At 36.3% G+C, this 14278-nt stretch overlaps 1 protein-coding gene across 8 annotated transcripts in view; it reads left to right on the forward strand.

The window, feature by feature from the left end:
* The window catches only part of LOC410951 (RNA binding protein fox-1 homolog 2), a 315194-nt gene that overhangs the window by 258687 nt on the left and 42229 nt on the right, over nucleotides 1-14278 (forward strand). For all 8 annotated transcript variants that reach the window (XM_026439411.1, XM_016911104.2, XM_026439413.1 and 5 more), the window contains one exon: nucleotides 5508-5562. In XM_026439411.1, coding sequence (XP_026295196.1) covers nucleotides 5508-5562 — 55 coding nt within the window. The remainder of the gene's footprint in view (nucleotides 1-5507; nucleotides 5563-14278) is intronic.

Raw genomic sequence — 14278 nt, forward strand, 5'->3', positions numbered from 1 at the left:
TGTGCCAGACACAGTTTTCGAATGCTCGAAGTATTACGTATTTGATCAGCGTTACCATTTTTGTATAATTTTTTTAACCGAATTTAGATTCATTTGCATTAATATCGGAGCGCCATTCGTAAATTTTGTTTCAACAATAATTCTATAAAAAGAATTTTTTAAACATTTCGTTTTTCCTCTCGCGATAAGAAAAAAAAAATATAATTTCTATACTTTGAAAAATGATATTTATTATCTTTTAATAAATCGTGATAAATAAAATGATATTTATACTATTCGAATAAATTGAAAAAACATTATTCCGAAACGCGTCAAAGTGTTTAAATTATTGAACGAAATGAATGATTAATATCGAATGAAAAAAAAAAAAATATATATTTCTCTTTTGATAGAATACTTGAAACGTATATTATTAAAAATTTAACGTCCCTCCTTTTGTTTATTTTAATGCCGTTTTCCGAAACCAATTATATTATAAAATAAATAAATCGATTAAAAAAATATCTTTCCTCCTCGCATACCGAAATTTTCAAATTTACATCATACCTTCTCTTTCTCTCTTCCTATATATGTATATATATATATATATATATATATATATATATATATATATTAATATAGAGTAATTATACACGCGATTCGATCGAAGAACAATGGCCAAACACACTTGTCCCAATTTCTAAAACCGAAGTGGTTCTTCAAAATTGATCCGTTGCCAGAAAATCGCGAGAATTCAAATGAACTCACTCGAGTTTTTAACATCAAAGTTCAAGGGCCCGTTTCGATGGAAATTTTCGATAAGCTTGACGACGAGAAAATTCCACCCTCCTCCTTCCTCCTCGTACCTCCCACCAATTTTAATCATCCAACGACCATCTCCTTCCTCTCTCTCGATCTTTCTCTTAATTTCAATCTCGATCGTGAAGATAACGAGGGAGCGAAGATAATAAAATCAAAATCGGAGCAACAAAGAAGAAACAATCGGGAGTCGTACGCGTGGACGGTCTAATTTGCAAAACAATCGGATTTACAGAACGTACGCAGCCGGGGTGTTGGACACGATACACGTATGGCAAACAAAGATTTCGAGGTTCATCCGTGCTCGCATTGTTTGCCGTGCAACAAGGCGGGCGCGGGCATCGATTCTGACAACGCGGTAGACGCCTCGATGTCCGCCCACGGTTTGTTTGCTCGTTTGTTGCGTATCCCGCTCGTTCAATTTTACCTAACAATAAGATCCGACAGTTTAGTGTTTGCCTTTCATTTACACGCGATGAATATTTCCCCGTGTTGGTCCTCGCCCCTGGAGGTGAGATTCGATTTATTCGATGATGAATTTTCTCGTCTATGATCCTTGTCCTCGTGATATTAGGGAATAGTAATCGATAATTTAACGATCGGGTGGGTCCAAAAGTTTTTCGCCCAATTTCTGTAACGCGATCGTGTTATGTATTAATGAACAAGATAGAGTTCGTGCGTGGAAAACTTTCAATATTTATCCAATATTTGAAACTTTGTGTTGGTGTTAGAAATTTTAAATACGATGAATTGATAGATGAGGAAAGTTGAAATTGTCTATTGTGAAAAGGAGGAAAGTCTGTCGTTAATTATTATTCGTTAATTTCTGGTAACGACGAAATTTAACGTGTATCTTCGAAAGAAATATTTATATTTAATTGTCGTATATTTTTTTACTTTTAAAGTAAAAAAATCCCCGCTAATAGGATTAAATTCTACGAGAACGATGCTTTATGAATAATAATTGTAGCGATCTTCTTTTTTTCTCTTTTTTATGAATCTAAAAAATAATTGAAATTGAAATTTTTAATCTCTTTCCTTCGGGTTTTTGCACGGGTTACAAAATTTTTTCCAGCCATTTTAATATTTAACGCGAACGAAATAATAACATGGCGAAATTTTTCGCCGTGTATATAACGGGTTGATGTTCCACCCGATATTTAATATTCACAGGTGAATAAAAGATTATGATACGAGCCGCGAAACTTTGTCGCAGAATATAAAGGATCTTGCCCCTGACGGGCAACATTTCATACTTGCTAAACGTTCCACGTCGATATTTAATATTCATGAGCGTATGAAACACGTATAACTCTAAAAACGTCGAAACTTCTCCGTGAAGCGAGACGTTGATACACCAAAATCGGATCGTTGATCAATATTCATAACCAGCGTGCGAGCGATGGTTTCTAATACAAATTGCGAGAATCTAATATAAATTTCGAATAAAATTTAATGCTGAACTTGGAATAATAATATAACCGATATAACAATACGTAAATAAAAAGAAGTTTGAAAAATTTACTTCCCCTTCTTCACAATTACACAAATAATAAAAATTCTTAGAGAGAACGTATAACGTTGCTAATTAAAATTTTCCTTGATAATTTTAGACTTCCCCAAATTTTATCCGCAAAAAAATTCAAGAGGAATTCACACTTTTTCTAAAGGACAAGAGAATTGAATATAAATTTTTCTCGAAGGGGAAGTTGCTCGTCTAATTAACCAGTTTATCACGTGCATCGAGCGAGATCTAACTTCTAGTCGGTTGAATTGAACACGATTGCTCGTTACGAGAAGGCGACGTTCGTTTAATCCGATCATAACTATATAACGCGGCGAACAAACCCCTCGATCGATGGGAACACGATCGTAAAATGCAAATCGGTCGATAACGCGGGCCGGGATTGGCCGGCCGTATCCTCTCGCGACAAACAAATACCGGGTGGCGTAGATAAACCGCACGTTCGAGATAGGATGCCGGTTGTTGGATATCGAGGTTGTAGGAGTATCGAGAATGGCGAAAAATACGGGGATATTGTTTCGATTATATTGAGCGAAAGATTTTTTTTTTTTTTTGTTTAGATAACAATTTGAAAGTGTTGGACGAGAGTATTGGAAATTGGGAATTGGGGATCGAATTGATAAATGAAGAATGGAAGAGTTTAAATATTTCTCGAATTGTTGAAATAAAAAAGTGTGGGGATACGTGTATTATGGATTGGTTAATAAAGATTTTTGTCTCGAGAAATTCTATTTTTAGGTTTTGCTTTTTCTTACTGGATTCTGAAATTCTGAAGAAAAAGTAGATTAAAATTGTAGATCGAATCTCGCTTAATTTAATTACAGAATAACACGAAGATAATGGGAAACGGAAAATAATGGGAACGGATGATAAGCATAAGCGTGGCAGAAATACAGAAATATTTAAAAATCGGAGGATAAAATATGCAAATAAGGGAATGATGAATCGGTCACAATCTGGATAAGAATCACGGCCAATTAAAATGGTAAATCGGTATATCCGTAAAGTTGGCCGGAATTAAATCGATAAATCGAGAGATTATAAAATTATCATGCAAATTAATGTAGGAAATTAAAGATCGAGGAATAAAGCGATGAGAAGTGATGAATGAATTAAAATTTCGAAGGAAAGAAATTTCGTGCAAATCCAACCTGGAAAAAATAAGATAGAGAAATAAAATAATGTATCGTGCATAAGAATCAACGAACGTTGAACAAAATCTCCGTTTAATCGGGGATAGAGATCTCGTTTTCTCTCCGTGAGAAAAACGAAATACGAGAGAGGAAAAAACGGGGGAGAAAGACGGAGAGGCGGAAGGCAAAGCAGCGGAAATGGGGGAAAAATCCGAAGAACGGTAAAAGCGCACGGTAAGAGGGATCCAGCTGATAAAGAGAAACGCCGAACCGAACGGAGAATTTAGCCTCTTCTAGTTACTTTTTTCTCTTCTTTTTAATTTTACCCACCAGCGACGAAAGTACTTGTGCGAGAGATCGAGATAATCGGAAATCGACGGCGACGGTCTCTTGATTTCTTTTTATAACCATCTCTTTTTTTTTTTTTCGATCGTCCGGAAAAGTGGAGCGTTTAACGACCAGAAGAAGAAGAAGAAGAAAAAAAAGAAAAAGAAAGAAAAATTGTTTCTTTTTTCGCGCCTCTCACGATTGTTCATCTCCTTTTTTTTTCTTTTTTTTTTTTCACGGGAGGAAGTTTCGAGATTGATTTTCTTTTTTCGCTTATTTACCTACACTTTGCCGGATTTTCGCATCGAAAGTCGTCGATCGATCGCTTTTCACGTATAGATTAATGGTAAAGTCGTCTTTTTTCTTTTTTTTTTTTTTTTCAAGATTCTAAGCTTTAAACGTAAGAGTTTTTCTCCTTTTCGTATCGATGCAGTGTAAAAATGAAATAAATAAAAAATTTAGGAAGAAAAAGAATAGTGTGATTGAAAATCGTAAACGTGAAAACGATCGATCAGATATTATTCTTGGCCTCGAAGATGGAAAATTTCTTATAGTTAAAAACGTTTCGTTCTTGTTCTTTTTCAATATATATATATTCTTTTCAAATTGTTAACATCATTTCTTCTAAATTTTATAAAATTTCCGATGTTTAAATTTACTCGTTGTCGTTGTCATCGGGGCCAAGGATTCAATTTGACGGGATTTTCAAAAGATTTCAAAAGGAGAATTCTTTTGAAGAGCCCGCATCTTTTTTTCTCGACAGACAACGTCCAATTCATTTCTTGAATTTAGATAAGATTTCAGAGAAAGGAAAGAGAATCGAATCAATTCTAAATTTGGCGAACGATAATTTAAATCTTGAAACTGTGTAAAAATTTCCAAAATAATAATATTTCACGTCAGTTTCTCTTATCGCCAAGTTAACGAATTGAGGATTACTCGAGAAAGAAAACGAAATATAATTGCAAGTAGCTGTGCATCGTTAAATTTATATATAGATTTATATCATTCCAAGTTTCCAAATTTTTCGTAAAGCTGTTTATTTAAAGCTTGAAGTTATAGTTAAGAAGAAAAAAAACAAAAAGGAAGAAAATATAAATTAACGATACACAGCTGCAGTAATTTTCGCATTTGGCCGTTGATCGATGCGCAAAACCCCTTCCTGGTTTATCCGGGCCCTTTTTGTGCCGAATTTCGAGGAAAATGAAAATTGAGAGGCTGATACCAGGAGAAAATTGCATTTACCAGTCTGATTGCGCATCCATCAATGTCCTCGATCGCGAGATTCGTGCACGGGCCGCGAAATTGGCGTTGTTGGATCTTCAAACCATTCGAGTCAATGTCCATTTGCTTCCTTGCTCGTCGAAAATAAAAAAAAAAAATAAATAAATAAATTCCCTCCTGTTTAAAAATTTAAATTTCAGATATCTTCTCTTATCCTTTTAATAAGCATCTTAAATTTTCTTTTACCTTTCGAGTAAATTCTTTTCGTTGAAATTTTTGAATCATCCGCCAGATTTATAATTTGAAATTTTTTGAAACGACAAAGCAATCCTTTTGCTTTCTTGACGAAACAAATGGACGAGATGGAATTTTTCCATATTTCCATTCGATACGGGAAGAAGCGGCAGCGCGAATCTCGCGATCGATCGAAAGGAATAAAATCGGTACCGGTAGTCAGATGTAATCGAGAGATTATTAATATTCCATTATTTATTTGACAGGTGAACAACGCGACAGCGAGGGTGCAGACGAAAAAACCACCGACGGTACCCAACGGTAGGTGCTCCAATTTTTCTTTTTTTCTTTTTTTTCACATTTATAAATCTTGCTCGACACAAACGATATTCAAATAGCTTGGATATTTTCTATATACGTATGCATATATATATATCTATATATATATTTTTTTCTTTTTCCTAAAGCTAAAGCTCCTCCATTTTCTTTTTTATTTTTCTTTTTTCCTTTTTCTTTTTCTTTTTCTTTTTTCTCCTCCATCCGCGTTATACAAGAATCGATGTTGAACAAGGTTACGGCATTTTCGTTGCTCGCACGCTCTTTAGTTTCTCCTCTCCTCTCCTATTTTCCGGGGAAAGGTAAATATGCTGCGGGTGCTTCGCTTGGTTCAACGTTTATTCTAACTTAATTAATTACCACGGGAATTCAACTCCTTCAAACGCGTGAAATTTTGATGTCAAACTACATTGGGGAAACACTCGAGGCATTTGTCCCGTTTTCTCCACGGAATTTCGTCGAGATCGAAAGAAAATACGCGCCAATTGTTTATCCATTGCGTTTCCCTGTTTCGGATCGGGTGAAATTTTTTTATATCCCTTCTCGATATTTTTTTTTTAGCTATTTCATTTTAATTTACTCCTATTTCTTAATCGTACATCCTATTGGATTCGTGATTTAATCTTAATATTCTTAAATCTTTTTGAATTTTGAGTTGTATTTAAATTTTCATATCATATTGTAATACAGATATCAAACTATTCGTTTATAGAAATTATTGGTTCCCACTTTTAGAATTTTTTTTTTTCAAATCTGCATTAATAATTAAATAGAGGAGAGATAGAAGATTGACGAGAAAGAAAGAAACGATTTATCGTAAGAATAATCCAATATTCAGAACTGCAAGCGATTGGCTCTAATCTAATCGCGATTTTATCGAGCCTATTCAAATCACGACTTAATCCGGATCAACGGAAACGGCCAGTTGCGAGCAAGGTCTGGCCGGGAGCAACTGGTCATATTTAGAGAAAATTAACGAGGTTCTTAGATTTCTTCTGCTCGTGTCGAGCGTTAAAATACGTCGAGTTAAATTAAAAGTTAAAATGAAAACTTGGCGAAATTGGATTGATTAAGTAATTAATAGGATTCATACCCCTACCAAGCGTCAAATTAATTAATGAAACAGAAATTTCGCAAAACATGGAATGGAAGGGTAATTGTTCCTCGCTCGAAGCTCAAAAGTTTCGCAAATTTGCGACGTGTCTTCCTCGTTTCATCTTTAGAGAAACTCATTAGAGTTTGATTATAAGACTATTATACGTAGTCGGCGTTTCGACTTTGGAGGAAGAGTTTGGATTAAAGTTTATTTGACAGATTTGATTTGATAATAGGAGAAGATTAAAGATTATTATTCAAATCCGAATTATTTGAAATTTTCCCGTCTTATCTTCTCGTTTAATAATGCGCTCGTTACGAATGCGTTCATTAGGCAACATTATCGATCTATCAAGATCCCACTTCACAAGTTACAATACGAGTTATAAATAATTGACACTCGAAACAACAATAACTATGGCTCGTTTGCCAACTATTTCTCAATGTGAAAACTAGTTTCGTTCACGACCAGATTCGAATAACAGATGACGAGAACGCCTCTAATTATAGTCAATCTCGTTAATCCGTAATGGAGGGACGATTGACATTTTATGCTACGTTCGATGAAACGAGGCTCGTTCATTCGTTCACACGTCCACCTGCGCGTGAACCGTTTAGAAACCGTTGCTCCTTGCCTTCTTCCGAGAAAATTGCATTTGCGAAATTCGCTTTCGTTGTATGCGTCCGCGCGTCCATACGTTTCTTGGAATCGAGGTCGTGCAATATCTATCGATTCACGTAGCACGTATTGTTTTCGCTGCATCAATCTTAGAAACGATTGTAATCGAAAAAAAAAGAAAAAAAAAGAAAAGGAAAAGAGAGAAATAAATTGGAAAAAATTAAAAAGATGGAAAAAAGAGAGGAAAAATGAGAATGGTACAAGAGGAATAGATAAAAAAAAATATAAGACATAGAGAGAAATAATAAAGAATAAAGAATAAAGAAATGCATAAGAAACTTCCACTTACCACCATTCAGAGTATGAATACACTTTAAGAGTAAAATTCTCGAAAATTGATCTTCAAAATTATCTTTTCATCACAGTGGACAGTACACACATTACTCTGTCAAAAGATTTAGCACGCATCCGTCATTTTACTCGCGACTTGGCGACGATTACTCGGACCAATTCCTTACCAAACCGCATCCTCCAACGAAATTCACTGCAATCCAAATCGAGATCGCGCAATTAGCCGCAAACCGAAGCCACGCTTGTCACCATACACAGCAACATCCAAGGTCAACACACATGTGGCCGTGTTTCACACATGTTCGGTATGCATCGGCCTAACGCAGATGTCTCTTAACAACCGCCTCGACCGCCATTCCCGCAAATTCGCGTGGCCGATAGACAGCAGGTCTAGTATACAGCGAATTTCCGAATTTCTCGGCCGATAAAGTCGATTCTGCTCCATTCCATTAACCCGTTTCTAAAGCTTATCGAACGATATTCGAGGGGGGAGGGCACCGATTAATAATCCGCTTGTCGACGAGCGCGGCCGGTGATAAAACCGCGGCCGAATCCGCGCCGATGAAAGCGCGACGACGTTTTATCATTTCGACGTGACGTGGCCGGAAACGGGTCGATCGAACTGTAAATTGCGGAGAAATTTCACGAGAAATTCCACCGCGCTCCGCGCCATTTAACTTTGACAATTCTCCGCGCGTCGGGGAGGGGAGGATCCCTTGTCCTGGTCGTCGTTGCGCAATTTATTAACGAGAAATAGCGCGGATTTTGGATTTCGAAAGGATGAAAATGCAGAATCATTTACGACGTGTTCGTAAATCGAATAAAAATCTTTTGTCTGAATTTGGAATATATATAATTAAGTCTGATTGTCAAGATAAACGAAGTTTGATTCTTCAGAGATGTTGTCACGATAACACGTAACATTCAAAAGTACAAAAACATGTATTAGAGGAAAGATGGTATCAGAAAAATATTGGCGGTGAAAAATCAAGTGAGAAGTAACTTTAATGAATCTTGTTTATTCGCTTCTAATCCTGAAAAACATAGCCAGATTTTTTTATAATTATTTCTGCGAAATTTCTCCTCTTTCCACATCGACACTCTACCATCTCTTTGGCCGCGTTTATTTTACGCAAGAACCTCATTACGAATATCGCGTGGAATATAATTTTTGAAGGAAAAATCCACGCAGAGATGAAAATCCCTCAAAGATCTTACGAGGCATTTCCCTACGATATCTGTAATTTTAATTTCGGAAAGTTCAAAAAAAAAAAAAACTCGTCGAATATAATTCTTCACGTTTGACGACTAATCCTTGTCGAAACGCGCAATTGTCCTTTCTTCTGTCCACACCTTTTCCTTTGTTCATTCAACGGAAACGCGTATACAAAGCGGACGACAGAGGCGACAGAATGAATATTCAAGCGGTCTCGTTCGACGCACGCATGTATCATCCAAGGAAAAGCCTTCCCGTGTCTTGAAAATTTCATTCCATCCTCGCCATCTCGCCTCCTTCTCGTTTTGTATTTCGCGCGCTCGCGCGCCATTTTGTCGCGCCATCGACATGGCTCTCGAGCGCGTAAAATCTCATTTCGAAAACGACGGCGAGAAAGCGCTTTTTCTCGCCTTACGTGTGCAAAATAGACAACGATTGGTTATCGTGCGATGTTATAAAATATTAACTTTGAAGAAAGTAGAAAATTCATGGAAATTTGGCGGAGGATCTTGTGTTCGCGGAATTTTTAACGCCGAGTCGAAAAATAGAGAGAGAGAGAGAAAAAACGTAAATAAAACGTAAATCCGTTGATATGGAAATTGCTGTTGCGAGATAATACCGATGAAATTGCGGCTGTGACGTTATCTGTTATTGCGGAGAAATTAGATGACGCTCAAATTAATTAAATTCTCCCTTCCCCGAGGGAGGGGGTAGGATTTATGTTTCGCGGTCTGCGAATTGTCAACTGGATAAGACTCGATTTAATATCGTATTTGTGGATCGATTGGTATTACGTTTGTTTTTTTATCGCTAATTTTCTATTCTTAAACCCGTATTCTTCGAATTATAAGCGACTATAAGTAATTTAATCTTAATTTCTTATACGAAAATTGTCATTTATATTTGTGCTTGATACACTCAAATATCATTTCCTTTTTTTTTTTCATATTATCGAGCAATATTATCAAAGTAACTTTACAAGTTACAAGTTTGACAATAAATAAAAATAATTATTATTTAATTCTGTTTATTTCCACGAGATAGAGACATGAAAACGATAGAAAAAAAGTATTTATAAAAATTGTATCAAGCAAAAATATAACTCTCCAATTTTTCTCTGATATATTATAAAAGTTAACCACCTCCAAATATACTATTTCAGGCAATCTTACGCGCGTTAATTTCCTTCTCGTCCTTCGAGAACGTCATCGATCCCCAGGTAACGTGTCGGGTTGGCGTAACTAGTTTTCCCTAGGCATCGGTGCTCGATAACTTTTAATTTTCCTCCGGCGATGGGTTACCGGAGTAACGGACCTCGCGGACGTCACGTTTTTCCTCACGCTGTTTTATGGAACATGTTTCCCTCGAGGGGCACGTGGATTCCTTCTTTGCCCTTCACCAACGTTTCAAAGAGAATATTTCTGGCTGACAAGCGAATCATCATCCGCCAAAGACTCTTCTCGAATCGAAAGACCCGCCTATACCTCGAGGACACATTCAGAAATTCTTCTACGCCATAAGACAATCTAGATCTCTTTCTTTCTTCCTCTCTTTCTCTCTTTGACCAGATTTCGTTTCGATCGAGGATCGATATTTAAAAATAATTCAAACAGAAAATCCAATCCAGAATGACGAATAATATTTAGAAAGAATAATTCGATGATAGATTGTTTCGTTTTCATCATCGAGGAAAAGACGATGACCAAGATGAGCTAATTCTGTTTATTGAAAATAATATTGTATGGACAGGAATGAATGTTTACTTCTTGGTATAGAAATATCGTCCTAGAAATCTAGTTCTCTAGTTTCCTCTTACGAGTCTAGTTTCTTTCTTACGACTCTGGTATTTTGTATACGCGAAATTCGATTTCTTCCTCGATCCGTGGAGTTTATTCATTTTATACTTCGATATTCGAATCTTCAATTCGTCGATTCTGCTCCGAGTGAAACGGTTGTGTTATTCGGTATGAAACGGGATATGTTGACGAAAAACAATTTTGCAAATGGAGAGCGAGAGATCTCCCGGCGGAAGTTGGCGCGTCACTCGGAGGATCTCGCGACGAGATGCATTCGGTGAAAGGTTCGAAGGCGAGAAGAAATCGGCTCCTCGAATATTCCCTAGACAAGTTTCAACTCATGAGGAAAGGCATAGATTCTTCCGTGGCGTCGATTTCGTCGAAATGGACCTTTCAACTTTTATCCCGAGTCGGCTGAGTGTTGTACGGGATGTCATAGAGCGCGTTCCTTTGCACACAACAATATTCGTTCGAATATTCTTCTTGCGTGGAAAATGTTTCGAATTTTTTTTTTTTTTTTGATATATCTCGAGCTCTCGTACACTCACGTTTGATTCTAGATTTGATGATAGGGAAACGATAGGGAAGTATTGAATGAAATTTGGTCAATTCGTTTGTTTTATCGAAGAATGATATGTAATGATATAAAACGAGTTAAACGATATTCAGTTCATTGTTTCCCTTCCATTTTTTTCAATTTTCGTGCATGTAATACAGGTTCTCTATGAGGCTTGAACAAGGGTACAGATTTACAGTTTATAGGTATATAAATCTTTTAAAATCTTTAGCAAATTGAACTTCGTTTAATGTCACTTTAAAGTTTATAGCTGTCATTATCGTTGTAATTTTATGTCATTTTATATTTCCAACGAGTTATATATTTTATGAATAGTAGAAAACTTGTTTCTTCGAGTACTTGAACCCGGGGATAAAATTAAACTCTATTAAATTGTTAATTTTTCTTTTTCTTTTTTTTTTTTTTCATATTAAAAAATTAATACAGTGCGCCTCTCGAAAGCATTATCCATATAATTGCATAATAAAATAATACTTCATAAAACCGGCTGCATTCCGAAATAATTTACACACAGTTTAAGAAATCTAATTTACTCTCGAGAGGCTCCGACACAAATCAAAAAAAAAAAAAAGAAAAAGAAAAAAAAAATTTCAAACTTTCACTATTACGCTTCGTCACTCTGAAACGAAATTTAATAAAAAATTTAACAATTTGAAACAATGAATAAAAATTTTATTTGATCACCGCAACAACAGAAGTTATCTCGCATCGACGTGAAAAATTTACGCGGAGGGACCGCACGTTTTAAAAAAAAAAAAACAATCCTTTTCCTTTTTTTTTCCCCTCCCCTTCCCCCTTTCTTTCTATACCCACCGCACGACTCCAACGTTTCGTCGACGGCCGGTACGTTTCCTGTCGGCCAAGGGAAATTTACGATGAAACGGAACCGGGCGGGGTGCACGTACCCTCGCGAAAACACACCACGTAACGCCACTTTCCCGTTTGTATGTACTGCGTCGCCCGTTGTTTCCGTAATATGTTTGCACGGCCTCTGTTCCTCGTGTAATTTTAAAGGAAACGGGCTGTTCCGTGTCCGCTTCAGAGGAAACGAGACGGTGCTCGATGCTCGATGCTCTTCTCCCCTTTCCCGAGGATCGAGATCGAAATGGTGCACGTGCACTGAGGATGTACCAGGTGAAATATCGTATGTGGGATGGAATTTTGAGCGAAATATTTTTATTTCAATCATTGAAGGTGGTATCTTTGATCGAGAAAAAGTAGTCAAAAATTGTTCGAGAGAAGAAATTTTGATATTTCTTTTCTCCGTCTCTCCTTCTCTGTTGATTGAGAAATTTAACGTAGTTAAGTAAATATTGTAGTAATTCGAATATGCAGGTGCAGGAATAATATATAGAATGGAATTGGAATTATGAGAGGAAACAGGAGCGTATTGTCTTGCTCGAGTTAAAATATTCCGATGTGTTTAATTAATTAATTAACCCTGATGTTCAATTCCGTAATTTTCTCATTCTCGAAAAAATTAACGATTTATTGGATAAAACAAAAAAAAAAGGATGCTAATAATAATTTTTTTTAAAAGAAAAATCGTTATTCTCGAAGCTTTAGAATAAATACGGTCGTTTTATTATTATTATTATTTAGAAAATGATTGGAAAGGAATCTCACAGAGGAGCATTGCATTCTGCTGATCATAGAGAGGACGAAAAATATTCTTCTCGATTGAAAATATTCTTCTCAATAGGGGCGTAGTAGTATTTCGGCTACGGAATGTTCCCGCTTCCCTTTTCGAATCGAGCTTGCTTTAAAGAGAAAAAGGGTTGTTTTCTTAGAAGCGATGAAACGAAACCGAGCGCGAGAATCGTGCTCGGGAGCAAACTGTGCCAAGAGTATCGGTCTCGATCCGGCTACGAGAGAGAGAGTTTTAACATTGAATACTTATGGCCCTACTGCAGAATACAAAATAGGAACGAAGACACTTGGAATTTGTATTCCAAAGATTTGCATTTATAGTCGAGTCGGATAAAAGGGGAAAAAAAACGGAAATATAATCAAACTGCATTACCTTTTCAAATTATGCTCATCGGAGATTCTTCTCCTACATAATCTTATCGAGTGATCGTTCGATAGAATTAAACGGTATAATTCACTTTCTCCAATTTAATTTGCATGTATCTCAGAAATTTTATTTACTTGCCTTTTTGTAATTTGAATAATATACTCTTTTCGAACTCTTTTACATACTTTTAAACGAAATTTAAATAAAATTTGTGAAATTAAACTTCGAATAAAAATCTTTCCTTTATCGATTTTTAATTATATACCCAATATCATCTAGGAAATCAGATCAGGATTGAAAATTATACACTGCTGAAAGGAAATTTCTTATTTCTTTCGCGACGATGAATTACACTTCGCGAAAACCTTGAAAATTTATTGTCAAAGGAAAATAGGATAGATAAAAATGAAACGTCGCGATAAGAAAAATTTTGATTCGATCCGCTAATAGGTAAAGATAGAAGGATGGATGTTACGTGATCCATCCAGTACGTCAAAGATGATGACTTTCGGTGTCTATTAGTCGCGTGCGAGCCACGTAACAGGTAAGACACGACATAACAGTTGTTTATCGAGCAGGAGAGGAGGAATTGAGATTTAAATTAGACGAAGATATGCAGATGATTCTTTGTGCAACTCCGCTTTGTGGGATAGCGTGTCGGTACGTAGGTCATCCTAGTGGTTGAAACTTACCCTCCTCTCCCACCCCCCTATTTTAGACACAGGTTAAGGACGAATAATTCGCCACCTTCCGTTTCGTTCCCTCTAAAGATACAGCCATCTTGCACGCGATTCCACGATTCATTCTTCCCGTGAGACAGTTAGCCCGTCAATGATGGTCATCTTGTGTTCGAAACTTGTTAAGTAACATCGCATTGAATTATCGTTCTTTAATAAGCTTATCGATAAGCTTATTCTCTGTGTCTGATTTCGATCGAGAGATTTTCGAATAGCCAGTTTGTTTTGCTATAATAATTTGCCCTTTCGAAAAATTGAAAATTATTTCCAAGGGATATTCGCGTGCGCAAAAA

The sequence above is a fragment of the Apis mellifera genome, linkage group LG3 (assembly GCF_003254395.2).
Source record: "Apis mellifera strain DH4 linkage group LG3, Amel_HAv3.1, whole genome shotgun sequence".
NCBI classification, from domain to species: domain Eukaryota; kingdom Metazoa; phylum Arthropoda; class Insecta; order Hymenoptera; family Apidae; genus Apis; species Apis mellifera.